Source organism: Coregonus clupeaformis, chromosome 11 (assembly GCF_020615455.1).
Source record: "Coregonus clupeaformis isolate EN_2021a chromosome 11, ASM2061545v1, whole genome shotgun sequence".
Taxonomy (NCBI): Eukaryota; Metazoa; Chordata; class Actinopteri; order Salmoniformes; family Salmonidae; genus Coregonus; species Coregonus clupeaformis.
In genome coordinates this window covers 22,555,755-22,578,111 of record NC_059202.1, presented here as the reverse complement: position 1 = coordinate 22,578,111, position 22,357 = coordinate 22,555,755, and the positions used below count along the sequence as shown (strand labels likewise).

The 22,357-nt window shown below is 44.2% G+C and overlaps 1 protein-coding gene across 3 annotated transcripts in view; it reads left to right on the top strand.

Moving 5' to 3' along the window:
• Window positions 1–303: 303 nt before the first annotated feature.
• The window catches only part of LOC121576531 (lysine-specific demethylase 4B-like), an 84,291-nt gene continuing 62,237 nt past the window's right edge, over window positions 304–22,357 (top strand). For 2 of the 3 annotated variants that reach the window (XM_045223479.1, XM_041889749.2), the window contains exons 1-5: window positions 307–455; window positions 14,547–14,842; window positions 15,037–15,212; window positions 15,554–15,668; window positions 17,936–18,129. In XM_045223479.1, coding sequence (XP_045079414.1) covers window positions 14,561–14,842; window positions 15,037–15,212; window positions 15,554–15,668; window positions 17,936–18,129 — 767 coding nt within the window. In that variant the 5' untranslated portion in view covers window positions 307–455; window positions 14,547–14,560. Of the gene's footprint in view, window positions 456–14,546; window positions 14,843–15,036; window positions 15,213–15,553; window positions 15,669–17,935; window positions 18,130–18,682; window positions 19,034–22,357 lie in introns of those variants that run through there. The other variant, XM_045223480.1, reaches the window with a different exon arrangement.

Here is a 22,357-nt window from a genome sequence, read left to right as displayed (position 1 = left end):
TAAGGGTTAGGTATAAGGTTAGCAGTGTGTTTAAGGTTAGGTGTAAAATCAGATTTTAGGAAGATAAATTGTAGAAAAAGGCGGGGTTTATGACTTTATGGCTGTGGTAACTAGTGACGACCCATTTTGGTACCGTTTTCGTTTTGATATCGTAAAATGACGCTTCCTGGAGGTTAACCCTTTTCACATGCGCAAAATGTGCTGCCCTATTGGTTCATATATCAATCTATCAACGAGACCATCCAAACAAATCCACAGAACGTATCTAGTGACTAACTACAATCCTGGTCTGGCCAATCACTGAGCTGAAGCTCGTGAAGGAGGCGTGAGGCCTAACTCTCCTGTGTGCAAACAGCTAGCTAATGCTCTGAGATAATCGATCGTGTGTGGATTTTATAAAACGAGAAAAATCGATTGAGAAAAATAAAGAAAAGAAACATAATTTGCTGCAGGAGGTAATGTTGAATGATTTGCTTATTTTTTGGGCTCAAGTTCGCCTAGATACACGTGTTATTTCCGAAGTGATCTAAACAGTTGTAGCTAGCTAGTTAGCTAGCGACGGTGCCTGTTTTGTTGACTTGTATGGAATGGGGGAAGGCAGCCTGTGAGCGGAGTACTGGCTGTCAAAATTCGAATGAACTCCGAAACCGGCCATTCTGGACAGTTCTGTTAGACCGTTTACGAACAGTTGAAATGTTTGCTTACAACTATTACTAACTAGCTAAGTGGTTTGCTAGGACGAGCCTAGGAACATAACATATCGTTCCATATCGTTATGTTCCTAGGCGCGAGCTAACTAAGGTTAGTTTAGCTAGCTTTAATGGCATATATCGGACGCCCATATAGTTAGCATGCAGTGCTGACATAAGTGACACCAACGTTACAATCGTTTTTAATCGATCCATAGCATGCAATATTTTCCTAGCTAAGTATCTACTGTTCATTCTGAATATCGAGTTTGCTAGCTATGTCACGACGGCCAGCATATTGCTTGCACGCGACCTATTACTTTATGTAGCTAGTTTAGCTGGGAAACACTTTTCACCGCACTTCCGATACCTAAGTGACTTTTTCGCAGCAGGTTAGAATTAACGTAGCAGGTTAGGAGACTACGGTTGGGGAAAGGGTTAAGGTTAACGAAAATGCTCTTCTAACCTCTTCCGAAAATCACTTTGTGCTTGCTACCTTGAAAGACTTGCTAGCTAACGTATGCTACAAATTCCTTGAGCGTAATTCCTGTGAGTTTACAGTTTAGTCATTAAGCAGACGCTCTTATCCAGAGCGACTTACAGTAGTGTGTGCATGCATACATTTTCATATTTTTCCTACTGGTCCCCAGTGGGAATCGAACCCACTACCCTGGCGTTGCAAGTGCCATGCTCTACCAACTGAGCCACACGGTAAAATGCATGTTTGAATAGCTAGTGGGATACATTTGTTTTACCAGGTAGCTTAGTGGTTAAGAGCGTTGTGCCAGTAACCGAAAGGTCGCTGGTTCTAATCCCCGAGCCGACTAGGTGAAAAATCTGTCGATGTGCCCTTGACCCTAATTGCTCCTGTAAATCGCTCTGGATAAGAGCGTCTGCTAAATGACTAAAATGTAAATGTTTATCAGTGTACCAATACAATTGTTCCCATTTGTGTTCCCATTTGTGTAGCTAGTTTGCTATCTATTCAGATATTGGCTTAGTTCCCCTGTCTTGGTTTTTGATATAGCCAGCTGTATACTGTCTAGTGTGTCCTGCCATAGTTATGTATAACTCAGAAAAGTGTATAATAGGTATTGCTCTTCATTGTTTAACCTCTCCAAGTGTATTTAAACAAATAATTTAAGGATAAATTGCTAAAATGTAGGTTATAAATCAAAATGATATAGTGATCAAATCAATTCACATTTTATTTGTCATGTACACGTGTTTAGCAGATGTTATAGTGGGTGTAGCGAAATGCTTGTGCTTCTAGCTCCGACAGTGCAGTAATATCTAACAAGTAATATCTAACAATTTCACAACATATACCCAATACACACAAAACTAGTAAGGAATGGGATTTAAGAATATATACATATATGGACAAGCAATGACAGAGCGACATTGTCTAAGATACAGTAGAATATTATGGAATAGAATGCAGTATATACATATGAAATGAGTAGTGCGAGATATGTAAACATTATTAAAGTGACTAGTGTTCCATTAAAGTGGCCAGTGATTTCAATAGCTGCCTCTAATGTGATAGTGATGGCTATTTAACAGGCTGATTGCCTTGAGATAGAAGCTGTTTTTCATTCTCTCTGTCCCAGCTTTGATGCACCTGTACTGACCTCACCTTCTGGATGATAGCGGGGTGAACAGGCAGTGGCTCGGGTGGTTGATGTCCTTGATGATCTTTTTGGCCTTCCTGTGACATCGGGTGCTGTATGTGTCTTGGAGGGCGGGTAGTTTGCCCCGGTAATACGTTCGGCAGACCGCACCACCATCTGGAGAGCCCTGCGGTTGTGGGCGGTGCAGTTGCCGTACCAGGCGGTGATACAGCCCGACAGGATGCTCTCAATTGTGCACCTGTAAAAGTTTGTGAGGGTTTTAGGTGCTGAGCCGAATTTCTTCAACCTCCACACACTGTCTGTGTGTGTGGACCATTTCAGTTTGTTGGTGATGTGTTCGCCAAGGAACTTGAAGCTTTCCACCTTCTCCACTGCGGTCCCGTCGATGTGGATAGGGCACCCTCTGCTCTTTCCTGAAGTCCACGGTCATCTCCTCGTTTTGTTGATGATGAGTGAGAGGTTATTTTCCTGACACCACACTCCCAGAGCCCTTACCTCCTCCTTGTAGGCGGTTTCGTCATTGTTGGTAATCAAGCCTACTACTGTTGTGTCGTCTGCAAACTTGATGATTGAGTTAGAGGCGTGCTTGGCCACGCAGTCATGGATGAACAGAGAGTACAGGAGGGGGCTGAGCACGCACCCTTGTGGGGCCCCAGTGTTGAGGATCAGCGAAGAGGAGATGTTGTTTCCTACCTTCACCACCTGGGGGCGGCCCGTCAGGAAGTCCAGCACCCAGTTGCACAGGGCTGGGTTCAGACCCAGGGCCTCAAGCTTAATGATGAGCTTGGAGGGTACTGTGGTGTTGAATGCTGAGCTATAGTCAATGAACAGCATTCTTACATAGGTATTCCTCTTGTCCAGATGAGATAGGGCAGTGTGATGGCGATTGCATCGTCTGTGGCTCTATTGGGGCGGTAAGCAAATTGAAGTGGGTCTAGGGCAGGGGTGTCAAACTCATTTTAGCTCAGGGGCCACATGGAGGAAAATCTATTCCCAAGTGGGCCGGACCGGTAAAATCATGGTATATATAACTTAAAAACAACAACTTCAGATTGTTTTCTTTGTTTTAATACTATCAACATAAAACATAAAGCTGGAGTCTGAGGACAGTGTGTCCAAAATAGTACAAGCACAACATCACTATTAATCATAAAACACCTGAAGTTTATTTGAAAATTCTAAAGAAAAAGAACACACAAACACACAATGCCTCAGTGATTCACATAACTGTTTCACAGAACTATATCAGGGTGTCATTTCTCAGGCAGAAATGTAGATACAAATAATGAAATCCTGTTCCCCAAACAAGTGCAAGAACCACAGAGTCAAGAATAGGTTAAATATACAAATAAAATAAAATCAATTAAAAACAATAGCACATCAACATAAAAACATATAAACATAAAGCTGGAGCCTGAGGACAGTGTGTCCAAAAGCACAACATCACTATTAATCATAAAACACCTCAAGTTATTTGAAATTCTGAGGACAAACAACACACAAACACACAATGCCTCAGTGATTCACAGAAGTATATCACAGATCACAGAACTATATCAGGGTGTCTCATGCAGCACTTTAAGTGGGGTTGCATAGTTTATTTGACTCCTGATACCTGGCATCTTTTAGCTTTCACCAGCGCATCAATATCAGGCGTCACATCCTGAGTGGCAGCCAACTTCAGGATGTGATTCAAGTGCTTTGTTTTATTCATGACGTTATCCATCTTTAATGACTTGCAACACAAAGCCTCCTGGTGCAAAATACAGTGAAAAGTCCAAAAATCACGTCCTCCATTTGCAGATTGCACTTTCTCTCTGAACTTTGTCACAACGCCTGCTTTTTTCCGATAATTGAGGGCGCACCATCTGTAGCCAGGCTGACAGCGCGGGACCAGTCCACTCCGACCCTGTCCAGCGCGCCGACGAGTGCAGTGAAAATATCAGCTGCTGTCGTTGTATCTGTCATCGGCACCAACTCCACGAACTCCTCGGTGACGGTCAATGTGTCATCAACTCCGCGGATGAAAATGGCCAGTTGTGCAACATCTGTAATGTCCGTGCTTTCATCAATTGCAACCGAAAACGCAATAAATGACTTTACTTTTTGCTTCAACTGGCTGTCCAAATCCACTGAAAGATCGGAAATCCTGTCTGCAACTGTGTTTCTTGTCAGGCTGATATTTGCAGAAGCCTGGTGCTTTTCAGGGCACACAATCTCTGCTGCCTTCATCATGCATGTTTTTACAAATTCACCCTCACTAAATGGTTTTGAAGCCACTGCGATTTCATTAGCAATGAGGTAGCTAGCTTTCACTGCAGCGTCACTGATGTCTCGGCTGTGAGTAAACACAGACTGCTGTTTCTTCAGACCCACCAACAGTTCATTCACCTTCTCTCTTCTCCGCTGTCCTTGAAAGTTGTCATATTTGTCGGCATGAAGACTCACATAGTGGCGACGAAGGTTATATTCTTTCAGCACTGCAACATGCTGTGAACACACCAAACATACAGCTTTCCCATTCAATTCCGTGAATAAATAGAAGGATGACAATTTTTCTTGGAACACTCTGCACTCTGCGTCTACTTTTCTCTTTTTTGACAGACATATTGGGGCAATGAGGGTGCCAAAGCACATAATGTTAAAAGTAGAAGCCGTAATAAATATCGCGGGCAAAACAAAGTAGCTCATCTGGACTGGCTGCACTTGCTTGACCTATTTGCTCTGCCCCGGTATAAACTGTTTGCTTGCTTAACACAATTGCTATTGCGCCATCCAGTGGACACAATTGGAACAGCAGTTTCTTTTATTGAAAAATTGCAGCTCGTTTTTATACTTTACAAAATCATCTCGCGGGCCGGATTAAACCCGTTTGCGGGCCTGATCTGTTTGCTTGCTATTGCGCCATCCAGTGGACACAATTGGAACAGCAGTTTATTTTGTTGAAAAATTGCAGCTCATTTTTATACTTTACAAAATCATCTCGCGGGCCGGATTAAACCCGTTTGCGGGCCTGATCTAGGGTAAGAGGTAAGATAGAGGTGATATGATATAATCCTTGACTAGTCTCTCAAAGCACTTCATGATGACAGAGGTGAGTGCTACAGGGCGATAGTCATTTAGTTCAGTTACCTTTTCTTTCTTGGGTACAGGAACAATGGTGGCCATCTTGAAGCATGTTGGAACAACAGACTGGGAAAGGGAGAGATTGAATATGTCCATAAACACACCAGCCAGCTGGTCTGCGCATGCTCTGAGGATGTGGCTAGGGATGCCGTCTGGGCCGGCAGCCTTGCAGGGGTTAACATGCTTAAATGTCTTAATCATGTTGGCCATGGAGAAGGAGAGGCCACAGTCCTTGGTAGTGGGCCTCGTCAGTGGCACTGTGTTATCCTCAAAGCGGGCGAAGAAGGTGTTGTCTGGAAGCGAGATGTCGGTGTCGGCGACGTGCCTGGTTTTCCTTTTGTAGTCCGTGATTGTCTGTAGACCCTGCCACATACGTCTCGTGTCTGAGCCATTGAATTGCGACTCCACTTTGTCTCTATACTAATGTTTTGTCAGTTTAATTGCCTTGTGGAGTGAGTAGCTACACTGTTTGTATTCTGCCATATTCCCAGTCACATTGCCATGGTTGAATACGGTGGTTCGCGCTTTCAGATTTGCGCGAATGCTGCCATCTATCCACGGTTTCTGGTTAGGGTAGGTTTTAATAGTCACAGTGGGCACAACATCACCTATACACTTCCTGATAAACTCCGTCACCGTTTCAGTGTATACGTCTAAATTATTTTTGGAAGCTACCAGGATCATAACCCAGTCCGCGTGATCAGACGTTTCTTGTAGTTGGCCACCAGGTTTGCACACATCTCAGGAGGTATTTTGTTCCACTCCTCTTTGCAGATCTTCTCCAAGTCATTTAAGGTTTCGAGGCTGACGTTTGGCAACTCGAACCTTGAGCACACTCCACAGATTTTCTATGGGATTAATTAATGTGCTTCTTCTTGAGCCACTCCTTTGTTGCCTTGGCTGTGTGTTTTGGGTCATTGTCATGCTGGAATACCCACCCACGACCCATTTTCAATGCCCTGGCTGAGGGAAGGAGGTTCTCACCCAAGATTTGACGGTACATGGCCCCGTCCATCGTCCCTTTGATGCGGTGAAGTTGTCCTGTCCCCTTAGCAAAAAAACACCCCCAAAGCATAATGTTTCCACCTCCATGTTTGACGGTGGGAATGGTGTTATTGGGGTCATAGGCAGCATTCCTCCTCCTCCTCCAAACACGACGAGTTGAGTTGATGCCAAAGAGCTCGATTTTGGTCTCATCTGACCACAACATTTTCACCCAGTTCTCCTCTGAATCATTCAGATGTTCATTGGCAAACTTCAGACGGCCCTGTATATGTGCTTTCTTGAGCAGGGGGACCTTGCGGGCGCTGCAGGATTTCAGTCCTTCACGGCGTAGTGTTTTACCAATTGTTTTCTTGGTGACTATGGTCCCAGCTGCCTTGAGATCATTGACAATATCTTCCCATGTAGTTCTGGGCTGATTCCTCACAGTTCTCATGATCATTGCAACTCCACGAGGTGAGATCTTGCATGGAGCCCCAGGCCGAGGGAGATTGACAGTTATTTTGTGTTTCTTCCATTTGCGAATAATCGCACCAACTGTTGTCACCTTCTCACCAAGCTGCTTGGTGATGGTCTTGTAGCCCATTCCAGCCTTGTGTAGGTCTACAATCTTGTCCCTGACATCATTGGAGAGCTCTTTGGTCTTGGCCATGGTGGAGAGTTTGGAATCTGATTGATTGATTGCTTCTGTGGACAGGTGTCTTTTATACAGGTAACAAGCTGAGATTAGGAGCACTCCCTTTAAGAGTTTGCTCTTAATCTCAGCTAGTTACCTGTATAAAAGACACCTGGGAGCCAGAAATGTTTCTGATTGAGATATAATACTGCACGTACGGTCACTGTGGGGACAATGTCGTTGATGCAGTTCAGTGTTTCCTCTGGAAAATGTGTTAGCTGTGCTGGAAAAGTTAGGGGGGGGATCCGGGGTCCTCCCCCCCCAAAACAAAATATTTATAAGTACTGAAAAGCTTGGTTCTGGTGACTTAAAAAAAAAAAAGGAATAAACTCAAATAAACCATCTAAAATATAATTTCCAACCCCAGAAATGATCTCAATAACATATTGGTAAAATGATTATAGTATACAGGATGAAATTTAAGGTTGAGGGGTGCAGCTATCTAAAGAAACACAACAGAGATCTTCTTTCTGAAATAAAGTTTATCTTGACAAAATTTAACAGAGGAATATTTGACTGAACATGAATTAGAGCCCACTAATTCATGTTCATCACAAAAGGAGGGTGTTGGAAATCTCTTTCCAGGTTCTGACAAAAACTTAGTTCTGACATAGTTTACAGCCTTTGTCAGGGCACTTTATTCTTCTGGGCTTTTGGAAAAGATTCCCTCCTGTAATTAAGCTCCTTGATGGAGAGCCGCATGCAGGCGGCTTGATGATGTCCCTGCAGTCTGTTCCTCAAGTCTGTTTTGACCTGCAATTACAGAGATAATAAGACGAGAAGGGAGAGGGACAAAGAGGATCTACTTTCACATTTTAAATGTTCTTTCTCATTTCATTGCAGAGAAGTCCCTCTCACAATTAACAGTAGACACTGGTATAGTCAGCGCGATTGCTGCCAGCTGGCTAAGGCAGGGGTAGACTGCCCCCACTCATCAAACTGCATGGCCAGCTTTGTCATTGCAGTCAGCTGGTCCAACCCCTGAAATACATTAAAAACAAAAAGATGTACAACATTAAAGAAGAGCCAACAGAGTGGTAGTTCAACAGGAAAAAGGGATGGGCAACACTGGCCTAAAATCTTCTCTTCAAAAGATTGTCACACTCATGCCATACCTTGAATGCTCCAACTAGCACATGTTGCTTGTAAGAAGGCCATTCTTGCAGCCTCTGGCGCTTGCATTAACTGCCTGGAGAGGAGGGTTAAAGGTGTTTATCCTCTCACTAGAGAACACAGCCTGAGGTCCCAACACACTGAAGGCCCCCAGAATCTCCAGGTGTTGGATCCTCCGGTCTAGGCTGTCCTGGAGGCCAACAAGATATGGATCCATGACCTAATTACAGCACAAAACAGAAAATAAGTGATTTAATAGCTGTCTGCTTTAGTTTATCCAGCACACATGATGTAACATTGGTTTCATCACAGCAATGTTTTTACCTCCTCTCTGAACCGAGCCCAGAACTGCTCCCTGGTCTTGGTCTTCTCCACCTGGCCTCTCCCTCTCCTCCTCCTTGATGTTGAATGCGCCCAGACCCATTGGGTCATCGAGGTCCTGATGGAGTTGGCTCAGGAATAAACACAAAATACTGTAGACTAGTACAGACTAAATATGCACACATTTTCTTTCTCCCTTAGCCTAATTAAAGGAAATTTTACTAACCATGTGGTATTATATAGCCACTGCTTCAGTCTGTCAGTTTTAAGCCACTTTGGGTCCCATCCGGATTGCCGGTGGTGCGCACTTGGCCTTACTCCTCTCTCCTCCTCCTCTCCTCTCTCCTCCTCCTCTCCTTTATCTACTCCTCTTTCTTCTCCTTCTCTTTGCTCTCCTCTCCTTTTCTCCTTCCATCTCCCCTCCTGGCTCTCTAATTTCCTCTCTGCTCTCTTCTCTCCTTTTCTCCTTCCACCCCCCCTCCTGGCTCTCTCCTCTCCTCTGCTTCATTCTGTCCCTTATGCATCCCTAGCTCGCTCCCGGGATTCTTCTCTGTCTAGTAAAGTAAGCCATACACTTGTTATAAAAACGATAGCTTAAGCTTTTAAAGAGTTAGCTAACTAAAGAAAGTTAAATTTAATTTAGGCTGATTTGACGTTAGCTCGCTAAGTTAACGTTACCTGACACTCTTGTCCCTGCTCCCCCTTTCTCTTTCGCTGCTGTGGCTGGAAATATTTCACTCAACTGAGAAAAAAAATAATCAAATCGAAGACAGATAAATGTCGCTATCTTGCTTGCACTTGATACAGTTCCAAACAAATTAGCTAGCTAACTTGCTAGACTAGTAACGTTAGTTAACCATGTTTCTATCATCAACATACTTGTGGATATTGGATCGCTAATTGCCGTTACAATTGTGGCAGCAATATTATAGATCTAAATGATGTTAGAGTTTTTAGGTTATAGCTAGCTTATGTAGTTAACTAGTTGGCTAGCTAACGTTAGTCAAACACAAGCTAAAGTACCTTTCTTGCAGTTTCTCACGCAGGAGCACTCTGAGGTGATTCAAGTGAATTGTGTTTTGCGCCGCAGAGCTTCTGTATTGCGCACTGGTCCCTGGCGTGCAGTTTCTCGCGCAGGTGCATTCTGAAGTTAATTGTGTTTTGTGCCGCAGAGCATCTGTATCGAGCACTGGACACTCACGCTCTGTGTTTCTTGAGTTGCAGGCTGCCTGCCACAGCTAACAGAGCTAAATAACCTTCAGAATTGTGTTGAACCCAGACAGATTATCTATTTACCAAGAAAAGCGAATGTGCTTTACATAACTTTATTAAAACTATGTTTGGTAGACATAGGATGTTTATTTTGGTGTGGCGGCAATGATTCTGCCGTGGCGCAGTGCCACACTTAAATGAACGCAGAGGGAAACACTGATGCAGTTATTAATGAAGCCGGTGACTGATGTGGTAAACTCCTCAATGCCATCGGATGAATCCTGGAACATATTCCAGTCTGTGCTAGCAAAACGGTCCTGTAGCTTAGCATCCGCTTCATCGGACCATTGCCTGTTTTTAGAGTTTTCGCTTTTAAGCCGGAATCAGGGGTATACAGTTACTGTCAGATTTGCCAAATGGAGTGTGAGGGAGAGCTTTGTATGCGTCTCTGTGTGTGGAGTAAAGGTGATCTGGAGTTTTAGTTGCACAGGTGACATGCTGGTAGAAATTAGGTAAAATGTATTTCAGTTTTCCAGCATTAAAATCACCGGCCACTAGGAGCGCCGCCTCTGGGTGTGCATTTTCTTGTTTGCTTATGGCCCCTTACAGCTTGTTGAGTGCGGTCTGTGGTGGTAAATAGACAGCTACGAAAAATATAGATGGAAACTCTTGGTAAATAGTATGGTCTACAGCTTATCATAAGTTATTCTAACTCAGCCGAGCAGAACCTTGAGACGTTCTTAATCTTAGAGATCGCGCACCAGCTGTTGTTAACAAAGAGACAAACACCCCCTCTGAGCTTCCCCGATGCATCCATTCTGTCCTGATGTATAGAAACCAGATAGATTTGACCATGTCCTTGTTCAGCCACAACTCTGAGAAACATAGGGTATTACAGTTCTGCAGACCACGTTAATTGGATAGTCATCCAGTTTATTCTCCAGTGATTGCACGTTCGCCAATAGATTGGAGGGTAGAGGCGATTTATCCACTCTCCAACGTCCGTTGCGGAGGCCACAGGTATGGCACAGTCTAAGGCGTGCTACTGAGATTGTAAATGGTTATTATGAAAGAATAAGGGTGCAACACTAATAAATATATTATTTTATAACAATGTGCTTTCTCCCACGATGGATAGCGGTCTCTGTCCCCGTTTCTGAAACATAATCTTCAGTGTGCTGTTGAATTGGCGCCTTTCCCTATATGCTGTAACTTGAATTAGGTTTATGATCAATAGCCTAACTGTTAAACGTGCCTGGCTTTATAAATCATCCATGTATATCTACAGTAATAAGACAGATCCTGCTCCTGTTGCCAATTTGACTGTTTGTTTAATAGCCTACTGATTAGGGTTGGGCGGTATCCAGATTTATTTTTCGTCATACCGGCCTTCTCTCATCTTGGGATTTACAGTATTATTGGCTTAGCACACAAGGGTCGATTTAAAAATGGCAAAAAAAAGCCCATTCGGTGTCTACCAGAATGCTAACAAAATTAGCGTAAGTAATAGTGAATTTCCACGGAGGCTGCTAGCTAAATATGCTAATGAGGTCAAACGAAAATAAATAAATTGTAAAGGTAGGCAATCCAACTCGTGAAGTTATACATGTTTAGGTAGGTGCTACCGAAATGTCATTTTTGGTGTATTTGGACATTTTTATAAGCGAATGTGAACGAGAGACATTGTGCAAATGAACAAAGTTTTGACGCATGCTTGTCTGAAGGAAGAACAATACTGGCTCTGAAGCAGCATGTGGTCACGCTGTGCCTGTGTGGAGTCTGGAGTCGCAAGGGCAAAGGGCCGGCCTGCCTGCTCTGCTAGAAGAGGGGGGAGGAGCAGTCTGGCCGAGAACAGAGAGGAGGAAAAACGCAAGGAAATCAAGCAGTGGCAGCTGTACAGATAACTCATCCAAACAGCTCAGAAAGCGAACACTAAGATACCTGTCACATTATTAATTCAGCCACTTGCTTAGATAACGCGACCCTTAAGTTTAACTTGCTAGTTAACGCAGAATCCTTTGTTTCTTCACGCAGGAAAAAATTATAAAACGCATAAGAAATAACTTGCTGCGTTTTGGAAGCGCAGCTCTAAGATGCTTCTTGTAATTTCAGCTCGGCATCAGACTAATTTTGTGCTTCAGTTGCACATCTCCACTCTGATGCGAATTCACAAACGGGCATTCTATCAGCAGACAGACTCTGCCTGAAGTGGAGCTACTTTTCTCTGGTACTTTTCTTGATGTAGCCAGCCTACTTTTCTCTGGTACTTTTCTTGATGTAGCCAGCCTACTTTTCTCTGGTACTTTTCTTGATGTAGCCAGCCTACTTTTCTCTGGTACTTTTCTTGATGTAGCCAGCCTACTTTTCTCTGGTACTTTTCTTGATGTAGCCAGCCTACTTTCACTCTCTGGTACTTTTCTTGATGTAGCCAGCCTACTTTTCTCTGGTACTTTTCTTGATGTAGCCAGCCTACTTTTCTCTGGTACTTTTCTTGATGTAGCCAGCCTACTTTTCTCTGGTACTTTTCTTGATGTAGCCAGCCTACTTTTCTCTGGTAAAATTTAAAGAAGACCTTTTAAACAAAATACTTTAGGGAATGTAGCTGGCTACATTCTTTCTATGATAAACATTAGAAATATGATGGCTATGCATCGTCTTTGCAAAATAATTATAAGCTCATTTACTTGTATGGCTACCAACTATATAGTGTTGCACTTCTGTTGTCATCTGCCGAATGTGTTGCACTAATGTATTTTCTGTGAAGGAAAACTATAGTTGCACGTCCCTGATCATTTTATTGAAGCAAAAACACTGACTTTCAATATAAAACGCTAGCCCTGTCAATACACAGCTGGACTCTACTCCCGCTTTGTGTCTTTGTGCTATTTGCAAACAAACACGTGACTGGCTCAACCGTTCTGGAGAACTACGGTAAGCTTCATAATGTCAAATAATGTGACAGGTGAAATTAAGAACACGATGCGATTTATCTCCTAACGTGTTGCACAAGTTTACTGCATGTGTTCATACTGAACAAAAATATGAACACAACAATACCAAAGATTTTACTGATTTAGGCCCTAATCTATGGATTTCACATGACTGGGAATACAGATATGCATCTGTTGGTCACAGATACCGTTTGTCTCATGCAGCGTGACACATCTCCTTTGCATGGAGTTGATTGTGGCCTGTGGAAGGTTGTCCCACTCCTCTTCAATGGCTGTGCGAAGTTGCTGGATATTGGCGGGAACTGGAACACGCTTTCGTACACGTTGATCCAAAGGATCCCAAACATGCTCAATGGGTGACATGTCTGGTGAGTGTGCAGGCAATGGAAGAACTGGAACCTTTTCGGCTTCCAGGAATTGTGTACAGATCCTTGCGACATGGGGCTGTGCATCATGCTGAAACATGAGGTGATGTGGGCAGATTAATGGCATGACAATGGGCCTCCAGGATCTCATTGCGGTATCTCTGTGCATTCAAATTGCCATCGATAAAATGCTATTGTGTTCGTTGTCCGTAGCTGATGCCTGCCCATACCATAACCCCACCGCCACCATGGGGCACTCTGTTCACAACGTTGACATCCGCAAACCACTTGCCCACACGACGCAATACACGTGGTCTGCGGTTGTGATGCTGGTTGGATGTACTGCCAAATTCTCTAAAACAACGGTAGAGAAATGAACATTAAATTCCCTGGCAACAGCTCTGGTGGACATTCCTGCAGTCAGTATGCCAATTGCACGCTCCCTCAACTTGAGACATCTGTGGCGTTGTGTGACAAAACTGCACATTTTAGAGTGGCCTTTTATTGTCCCCAGCTCAAGGCGCACCTGTGTAATGACCATGCTGTTTAATCAGCTTCTTGATATGCCACACCTGTCAGGTGGATGGATTATCTTGGCAAAGGAGAAATGCTCACTAACAGGGATGTAAACACATTTGAGAGAGAGAAGCTTTTTGTGCATATGGAACATTTCTGGAATCTTTTTATTTCAGCTCATGAAACATGGGACCAACACCTTTACATGTTGCGTTTTATATAGTTTTTCAGTATAGTGTATTTTATTTTATTTAAATACAAGTTAAAAAATGTAGACCAATCATTTCGTCGACAGAACAGATTACTCTGTCGACCAATATCTTTTTGTTGGGGACAGCCCTAGTCAGGAGCCCGTAAAACGGCCGCCATTCCCTAAGGCGCCATTTACATTATAACGCAACATTTTTAGTGACAACCATCAGTAGAGTTGAAAATGCGATGGAAACCCATTTAACTTGTCTTTTTTTTTATTCGGTACATGGGAATTGAACCGCAGAAGTTATTTATGTGCACTACGTCATCATGCACAAACCTTTATTGGCAACAAGTCAATTTGATGGAAACATCTCTGGTTGGAAAATGCGACTGTATTATTTATGCAGCTTTTAGAATATTCGCATTAAAATCTGTCGCCAAGAAAACCTAGCTACTGATACTTTTTTACACAGAAGATCATACAAAATTATTGCCTGAACTTCTCAATACCTTGCTGATGCATCTGTCAATTCAAACCATACTTCCTTCAGATTGAAATGCTGTCAAAAGTACTGTCAGACTGATTTATAATAAACTAATAGGCCCAATTTAAAAACATTGGCCGTTTTGGGAACCCCTGCCCTAGTTACTGTTGCCTAGGGTGGGGTTTTCGATCCCAGGTCTGTCGGTGCCTCATTTTTCTTATTCTATTCAACTTTGTCATTCCTTTCTCTTTCTATTTACAGTTCTACCTGCCTCTATGTCGCTGGAAGCGCCCCCAGATCCACCTGCCACCATGTCGCTGGAAGCACCAGCACCAGACTTATCCCCAGAACTAGCTGCAGATTCAGCCCCAGAATTAGCCCCTGAGCTAACACCAGATACAGCCCCAGACCTAGCTGCAGATTCAGCTCCAGTCCCAGTAATGAACCCAGGGTGTAAGATCATGACCTTCCGGCCCACCATGGAGGAATTCAAGGACTTTGCCAAATACGTTGCCTACATGGAGACTCAAGGAGCACACCGTGCAGGCCTGGCAAAGGTACACACACATCATGACAGTTTAGTTTATATTGCCTAACACTAATAATTCAGCAATGTATTGTTATTGCCTCTCCATCTCACTTGGCCTAGGTTGTCTCTCTCTTTTTACCTTTGTCCTCTTTTACTTTCACATCCTCACTCACTCACTCACTCACTTTAACTTTCTCTCCCTTCCTCCTGCCCTTCTTGCAGGTGATTCCCCCTAAGGGCTGGAAGCCGCGGCAGTCATACGATGTCATCGAGGAGATGACGATCCCTGCTCCCATCATGCAGGTGGTGACTGGCCAGTCAGGCCTCTTTACCCAGTACAACATCCAGAAGAAGTCCATGACCGTTGGGGAGTACCGCCAACTGGCCAACAGCAGAAAGTAGGGCCTCGCATCACCGAGCTACCAGACATTCTACACCCATTGAGACCCAGTCAAAATAATGCAGAAGATAGATTAATGTTATGATCAGAGACAGGGTTTTTTCATAGTGGAAACTAAAGAATAATGTATTCTCCCAGTTTTTTTTATACAAATGTTTTCTTTCCCAATCACAGAGTTGAGACCATTACAAATTACGCACAGTACGAATGTGAAACTTTGATTTATCACTTTCCATCGAAATTATTGGGTTGCCTTTGTTAGTTTCTGTTTCACTGCCTTTACCGTTTAGTATCTGTCTAGTGAACTATAGACCTCTCTACTCTCCCCTCCACTCCCAGGTACTGTACCCCCCGACACAAGGACTTTGACGACCTGGAGAGGAAGTACTGGAAGAATCTCACCTTCGTGTCTCCAATCTACGGTGCTGACGTCAGCGGCTCCATCTATGACTCAGTAAGTCAGCCCAGGAACAGCCTTGCTAATTACACACATGGGTTGTGAACATTAGTAGTGACATGTTTTGCAGCAGAAAACGTAAACAAGCGTTTCTTCTGGGACAAGTTCAGATAGTGCTACCTCCCTGTTACTGTTTTCTTCCGTTTCGTACCTTCTGAACATGACCCTGGCTTCACTATACAGTGCATTCGGAAAGTATTCAGACCCCTTGACGTTTTCCTACGTTAGTCTTATTCTAAAATTGATTAAATTGTCGTCCCCCCATCAATCTACATGCAATACCCCATAATGACGAAGCAAAAAAGTTTTTTTGGAAATGTTTGCAAAAAAAAAAAAAATGACAAATGAAATATCACATTTACATAAGTAAATGACCCTTTTACTTAGTTGAAGCACCTTTGGCAGCGATTACAGCCTTGAGTCTTCTTGGGTATGACGCTACAAGCTTGGCACTCCTATATTTGGGGAGTTTCTCCCATTCTTCTCTACAGATCCTCTCAAGCTCTTGTCAGGTTGGATGGGGTGCGTCGCTGCACAGCTATTTTCAGGTCTCTCCAGAGATGTTCGATCAGGTTCAAGTCCGCGCTCTGGCTGGGCCACCCAAAGACATTCAAAGACTTGTCCCGAAGCCACTCCTGTGTTGTCTTGGCTGTGTGCTTAGGGTTGTCGTCCTGTTGGAAGGTGAACCTTCGCCCCAGTCTGAGGTCCTGAGCGCTCTGGAGCAGGTTTTCATCAAGGATCTCTCTGTACTTTGCACCGTTCATCTTTCCCTCAATCCTGACTAGTCTTCCAGTCCCTGCCACTGAAAAACATCCCCACAGCATAATGCTGCAACCACCATGCTTCACTGTAGGGATGGTGCCAGGTTTCCTCCAGACGTGACGCTTGGCATTAATGCCAAAGAGTTCAATCTTTGTTTCATCAGACCAGAAAATATTTTCTCATGGTCTGAGAGTCCTTTAGGTGCCTTTTGGCAAACTCCATGCGGGCTGTCATGTGTCTTTTTACTGAGGTCTGGCTTCCGTCTGGCCACTCTACCTTAAAGGCTTAATTGGTGGAGTGCTGCAGAGATGGTTGTCCTTCTGGAAGGTTCTCCCATCTCCACAGAGGAACACTGGAGCTCTGTCAGAGTGACCATCGGGTTCTTGGTCACCTCCCTGACAAAGGCCCTTCTCCCCCAATTGCTCAGTTTGGTCGGGCGGCCAGCTCTAGGAAGAGTCTTGGTGGTTTCAAACTTCTTCCATTTAAGAATGATGGAGGCCACAGTGTTCTTGGGGACCTTCAATGCTGCAAACATCTTTTGGTACCCTTCCCCAGATCTGTGCCTCGACACAATCCTTTCTCTGAGCTTTACGGACAATTCCTTTGACCTCATGGCTCGGTTTTTGCTCTGAAATGCACTGTCAACTGTGGGACCTTATATAGACAGGTGTGTGGCTTTCCAAATCATGTCCAATCAATTGAATTTACCACAGTTGTACTCCAATCAAGTTGTAGAACCATCTCAAGGACAATCAATGGAAACAGGATGCACCTGAGCTGAATTTCGAGTCTCATAGCAAAGTGTCTGAATACTTATGTAAATAACATATTTCCGTTTTGTTAATTCTAAAAACCTGTTATCGCTTTGTCATTATGGGGTATTTTGTGTAGATTGATGGCATTTTTTTATTGAATCCATTTTAGAATAAGGCTGTAACGTAACCAAATTTGGAAACGGGGAAGGGGTCTGAATACTTTCTGAATGCACTGTAGCTACACATTGTGTGGAATTCCTTAGTACCCGACAGTAACACTTGTTGAGAAGTTTTGTGGTCCTCTGTAGCTCAATTGGTAGAGCATGGTGCTTGTAACGCCAGGGTAGTGGGTTCGATCCCCGGGACCACCCATACGTAAAAATGTATGCACACATGACTGTAAGTCGCTTTGGATAAAAGCGTCTGCTAAATGGCATATTATTATATTATATGTTTTAATAAAAAATACCAGCTGAAATATGTCTATGTTGTGTGGCCTTGATGCCATCTGGTGGTGAACATGTATTACTACATGGCCTTGAACAGCAATGGCAATCTTAGTCCTCCATAGTAATATAGCTACGTTATTCACTGGTATAAGACTAGCTGAAGTACAATTGTGACAAACAAACAGTGCAACTCCATGTCTATAGGCCTGGCTATGTTCATTCAATTTAATTGGTAAATGTAGCCAATATGCTTTAATTGGGTCACAGTGTTCACCTCCCTCTGTCTGTGTGTTTCCAGGAGATCAGTGAGTGGAACATCGGCCACCTGAACACGCTGCTAGATATGGTGGAGCAGGAGTGTGGCATTGTGATCGAGGGAGTGAACACACCCTACCTGTACTTTGGCATGTGGAAGACCACCTTTGCCTGGCACACCGAGGACATGGACCTCTACAGCATCAACTACCTGCACTTTGGAGAGCCCAAGTCCTGGTCAGTGGCTAGATTAGTCTTTTTAGTTATTTGTGTGTCTCCTCTCTCTCTCTCTCTCTGCCTCTGTCTCTCTGCCTCTCTCTGCCTCTCTCTCTCTCTGCCTCTCTGTCTCTCTCTGCCTCTCTCTCTGCCTCTCTCTCTCTGCCTCTCTGCCTCTCTCTCTGCCTCTCTGTCTCTCTCTGCCTCTCTCTCTGCCTCTCTCTCTGCCTCTCTCTGCCTCTCTCTCTGCCTCTCTGTCTCTCTCTGCCTCTCTCTCTCTCTGCCTCTCTGTCTCTCTGCCTCTCTCTCTCTGCCTCTCTCTCTGCCTCTCTGTCTCTCTCTGCCTCTCTCTCTGCCTCTCTCGCTGCCTCTCTCTCTCTCTGCATCTCTGCTCGCTTAGAAATATTCCTCAAATTACTTAATTTGTCATTTGGCACTTATTTTTGATATATTGGGGGATTTCCAACACATTCTTCGTGGTTCTCTCTATTTTATGTGACAGCTCTTTGCTTCAATTGCATCTACATTTTAAAAAATGGCAAGCCGAAATCTTGATTTCAGGATCTGATTTCAGGATCTGGACAGGCTTTGGCAGTGGCTTCTCTAGCATCTATCATTCTTCTACATGTGTAAAGCTGAAAGTGAGTTCCTGTTTTTGAGTTAAGGAGACTGTCCATGTACTTCTGTAGTTAAACAGGTGGCCACTGGAGGACAGTCTAGACCAATTGTCACTCTTTCTTAGTCAAAATGCAAGCCGAGATCTACCACTCAGACCAGTTAGAAATTATATTTAAAAAATGTAGGTATATGATCACACTGGTAATAGATAATGTGTTGTATTACTTTTGAGGCATAGTTGAGTAAGCATAATCATTTAATTTTTTTACTGGACTGATGGCCTGCATGTGATGGTCAGTCTAAGGGCGGGAGCAGCGGTGAGGCTGCCTCTCACCTGACTCACCGTCCCTCCACTCTCCCTCTCTCTCTGCCTCTCTCTCTCTCTGCCTCTCTCTCTGCCTCGGTGAGGCTGCCTCTCACCCGACTCACCGTCCCTCCACTCTCCCTCCCTCCGCTGAGAAAAGGGAACACATCCTCCAGCTGATGGTGAAAGTTGCGCTGCATTATTTCTGCCTCATGCACAAATTCATGTTGTTACTTCTATGCCCAGAGAAAGTGAAAAATTCCTTTATATATATTTTTTAAAGACACAAGCCATTAATAATAACAACGCAAGCTTATCGGAACACTTTGCTATAGTCATTCATTGCAGCTGCAGTGCTGGTTGTAGCGTGAGTGGAAGTAGGGAGAACGCACCTTTTTAATGGCTTAGAAAAGTGTTGAACAAAGTGTTGACAGTGCTGAATAACAACTTATACATGAACTTACTCATGAAAACAGCAGCTCTTTGCTGTATTCGTTGAGTCTCTAGTCATGGTTTTAAACGTTTTGAAATCTTACAGTATCAACTTTGCTGTGTGTTGTGAGGCTTCTTTTTACAGCCTATGGCTCGAGGAAACTGTGTAGACACAGTGATCTGAACTATGTGATTGGCCAGCGGTAGGCCTATAGGTGCACTTGATTTGCTCTCTGTCCCTGCCGGGTATGCGTTGTTCTACCTTCAGACACATGAAATGGTTCAAAATGGGAGGACTTTGCCTTCCCGCTGCTAGGGCTGCTGAATCAAGTGCAGCTATGACCAACAGCAAAATAAATAAAGAAAGAAGCAACACAAGGCTTTATCGTTTTGTTTTTTTACAGAAATGTTTGGTGATCGACTAGGAATGCCTTGGAGATCGACCAGTCGATCGCAATCGACCGGTTGGAGACCACTGCTCTAAACTTAGAAAAGTTTTTAAGGAGCCAGGTGGCTTCTGTAGTGCAAAGCATCTTCAATATGAGCAACATATTGACTGGAATTTGGCACTGTTTGTGTGTCATTGACTGTGTTTGCGTGAATGTAGGTCTATATATAAGTGTATGTTACGGCTGCACAATAATCAAATTCACATCCAAATTGCAATATTGATATGTGCAATATCCGTATCGCAAGAGATGGATATCGCGTGTAAAGTCAATTTGAAATTGTACCCTGTTTGTCGTCTCTCTCCCCCTCTCCTCATGCAGCTGCTTCCCACACAAACACACACACACACACACACACACACAAAGCCCGCCCCCTGTGTGTATTTCTCTGTGAATATGAGTGTCTGTGTCCTACAAGTAATTAAATAGTCCAGGGCCAACCATCCCATCACTCGTCGCTAGATGGCAGTAGCGCTCTTCCGACACCTCTCTCTCTCTCTCTCTCTCTCTCTCTCTCTCTCCCCCATCGTTTTCTTATTCCTCTTGTAATACGACCCCCCTCGTCGAGGCTCGCTATTCCCAAAGGCTTCACTCGGCATCCAATTCTATTTCCTAACGTTTATGGCTCTCCCAACACTGAGTCACATAAAGAGCCTCTATTTGCTGACACGTCTCCATCACTTTCGCCAACCATTTCACTTCGAAGCGAGTGGGAAAACCAGCATTGCTACATAGACCCTGTAGTATCACACACTGAAGGGGTTCCTTCCAAATGGCACCCTATTTCCTATATAGTGCACTACTTTAGACAAGAGCCCTTTGGGCCCTAAATAGGGAACAGGGTGCCATTTGGGACGTAGCCTCAGACTAACAGCCACTCCCGGCTAAGTGAGTCGCACGGCGGCAAGGTAATGGCGGTAGATAAGGGTATCGACAGAACGCTAATGGAGGGCGACACTTCGTCAAAGTACCGGTAACGGCGGTGACCTCACCGGGCGACCTTAGTAGCGGTCAGCTAGTATAGGCGTCTGGCGCAGTGCCCGTCATCTTTAAGCTGTGTCTGCGAGGTGAGAGCATGTGTGTGTGTGTCTCTCTCTCCATGGTCTTGCTGGGTGACTAATACCCACTCCGCCATCAGAGAAGGATCGATCTCCTCTTCCCTTGTTATTTTAACCTTTCATACCTTTATCGTAGTCCTACTTTCTTGCTGGGGATGGCTTGACTGCAGCCTAGCTGGGTTATGTTTTTGACCATAGAATCACAACTCTCCAGGAACAGGGTTGGTGATCCCTGGTGTAAACCTACAGGAGGCTAGCTCTCCAGGAACAGGGTTGATGATCCCTGGTGTAAACCTACAGGAGGCTAGCTCTCCAGGAACAGGGTTGGAGAGCCCTGGTGTAAACCTACAGGAGGCTAGCTCTCCAGGAACAGGGTTGCAGAGCCATGGTGTAAACCTACAGGAGGGTAGCTTCTAAAATACATTCTTGTCTTGTTTTCATGGTGGAATGAGAGAGGTTTAGAGGGAGGTTTTCATGGTGGAATGAGAAAGAGGGGCTCTGAACTGAGCCAGGCCTCCCTTGCTGTGACAGCGCTCATTACTGCACAGGCAGGCTTTTCTGTTTCTCGCACTCTGTCCCCCTCTTGCTCTCTCCCTTGGAGGTCCCCTGCGCCATGTCTGTTCAGCTTGGAGGGAAGGATTCTATTTTTCTTTATTTTCTTCCTCTCATTTAGTCTCTCTCCCCTCCTGGGTTTTTTAAGCCTCTCGCTCAGTGTGTGGCCTATGGGACCTGCACAGACTGTACCTATCAATACCAGCATCACTGTGTGAGCATTGTGTGTGTGTGAGCATTGTGTGTGTGTGAGCATTGTGTGTGTGTGAGCATTGCGTGTGTGTGAGCATTGCGTGTGTGTGAGCGCTCTGTCAAGAGCCATGTTCCAATAGCCATCACTAATGGTCTATAAAGAGCCATGTTCCATTAGCCATCACTATAACGCTCCATGAAGAGCCATGTTCCAATAGCCATCACTAACGCTCTGTCAAGAGCCATGTTCCATTAGCCATCACTCTAATGGTCTATAAAGAGCCATGTTCCATTAGCCATCACTCTAACGCTCCATCAAGAGCCATGTTCCATTAGCCATCACTCTAATGGTCTATAAAGAGCCATGTTCCATTAGCCATCACTAATGCTCTATCAAGAGCCATGTTCCATTAGCCATCACTAACGCTCTGTCAAGAGCCATGTTCCATTAGCCATCACTAATGCTCTATCAAGAGCCATGTTCCATTAGCCATCACTCTAATGGTTTATCAAGAGCCATGTTCCATTAGCCATCACTCTAATGGTTTATCAAGAGCCATGTTCCATTAGCCATCACTCTACTGCTCTATAAAGAGCCATGTTCCATTAGCCATCACTCTACTGCTCTATAAAGAGCCATGTTC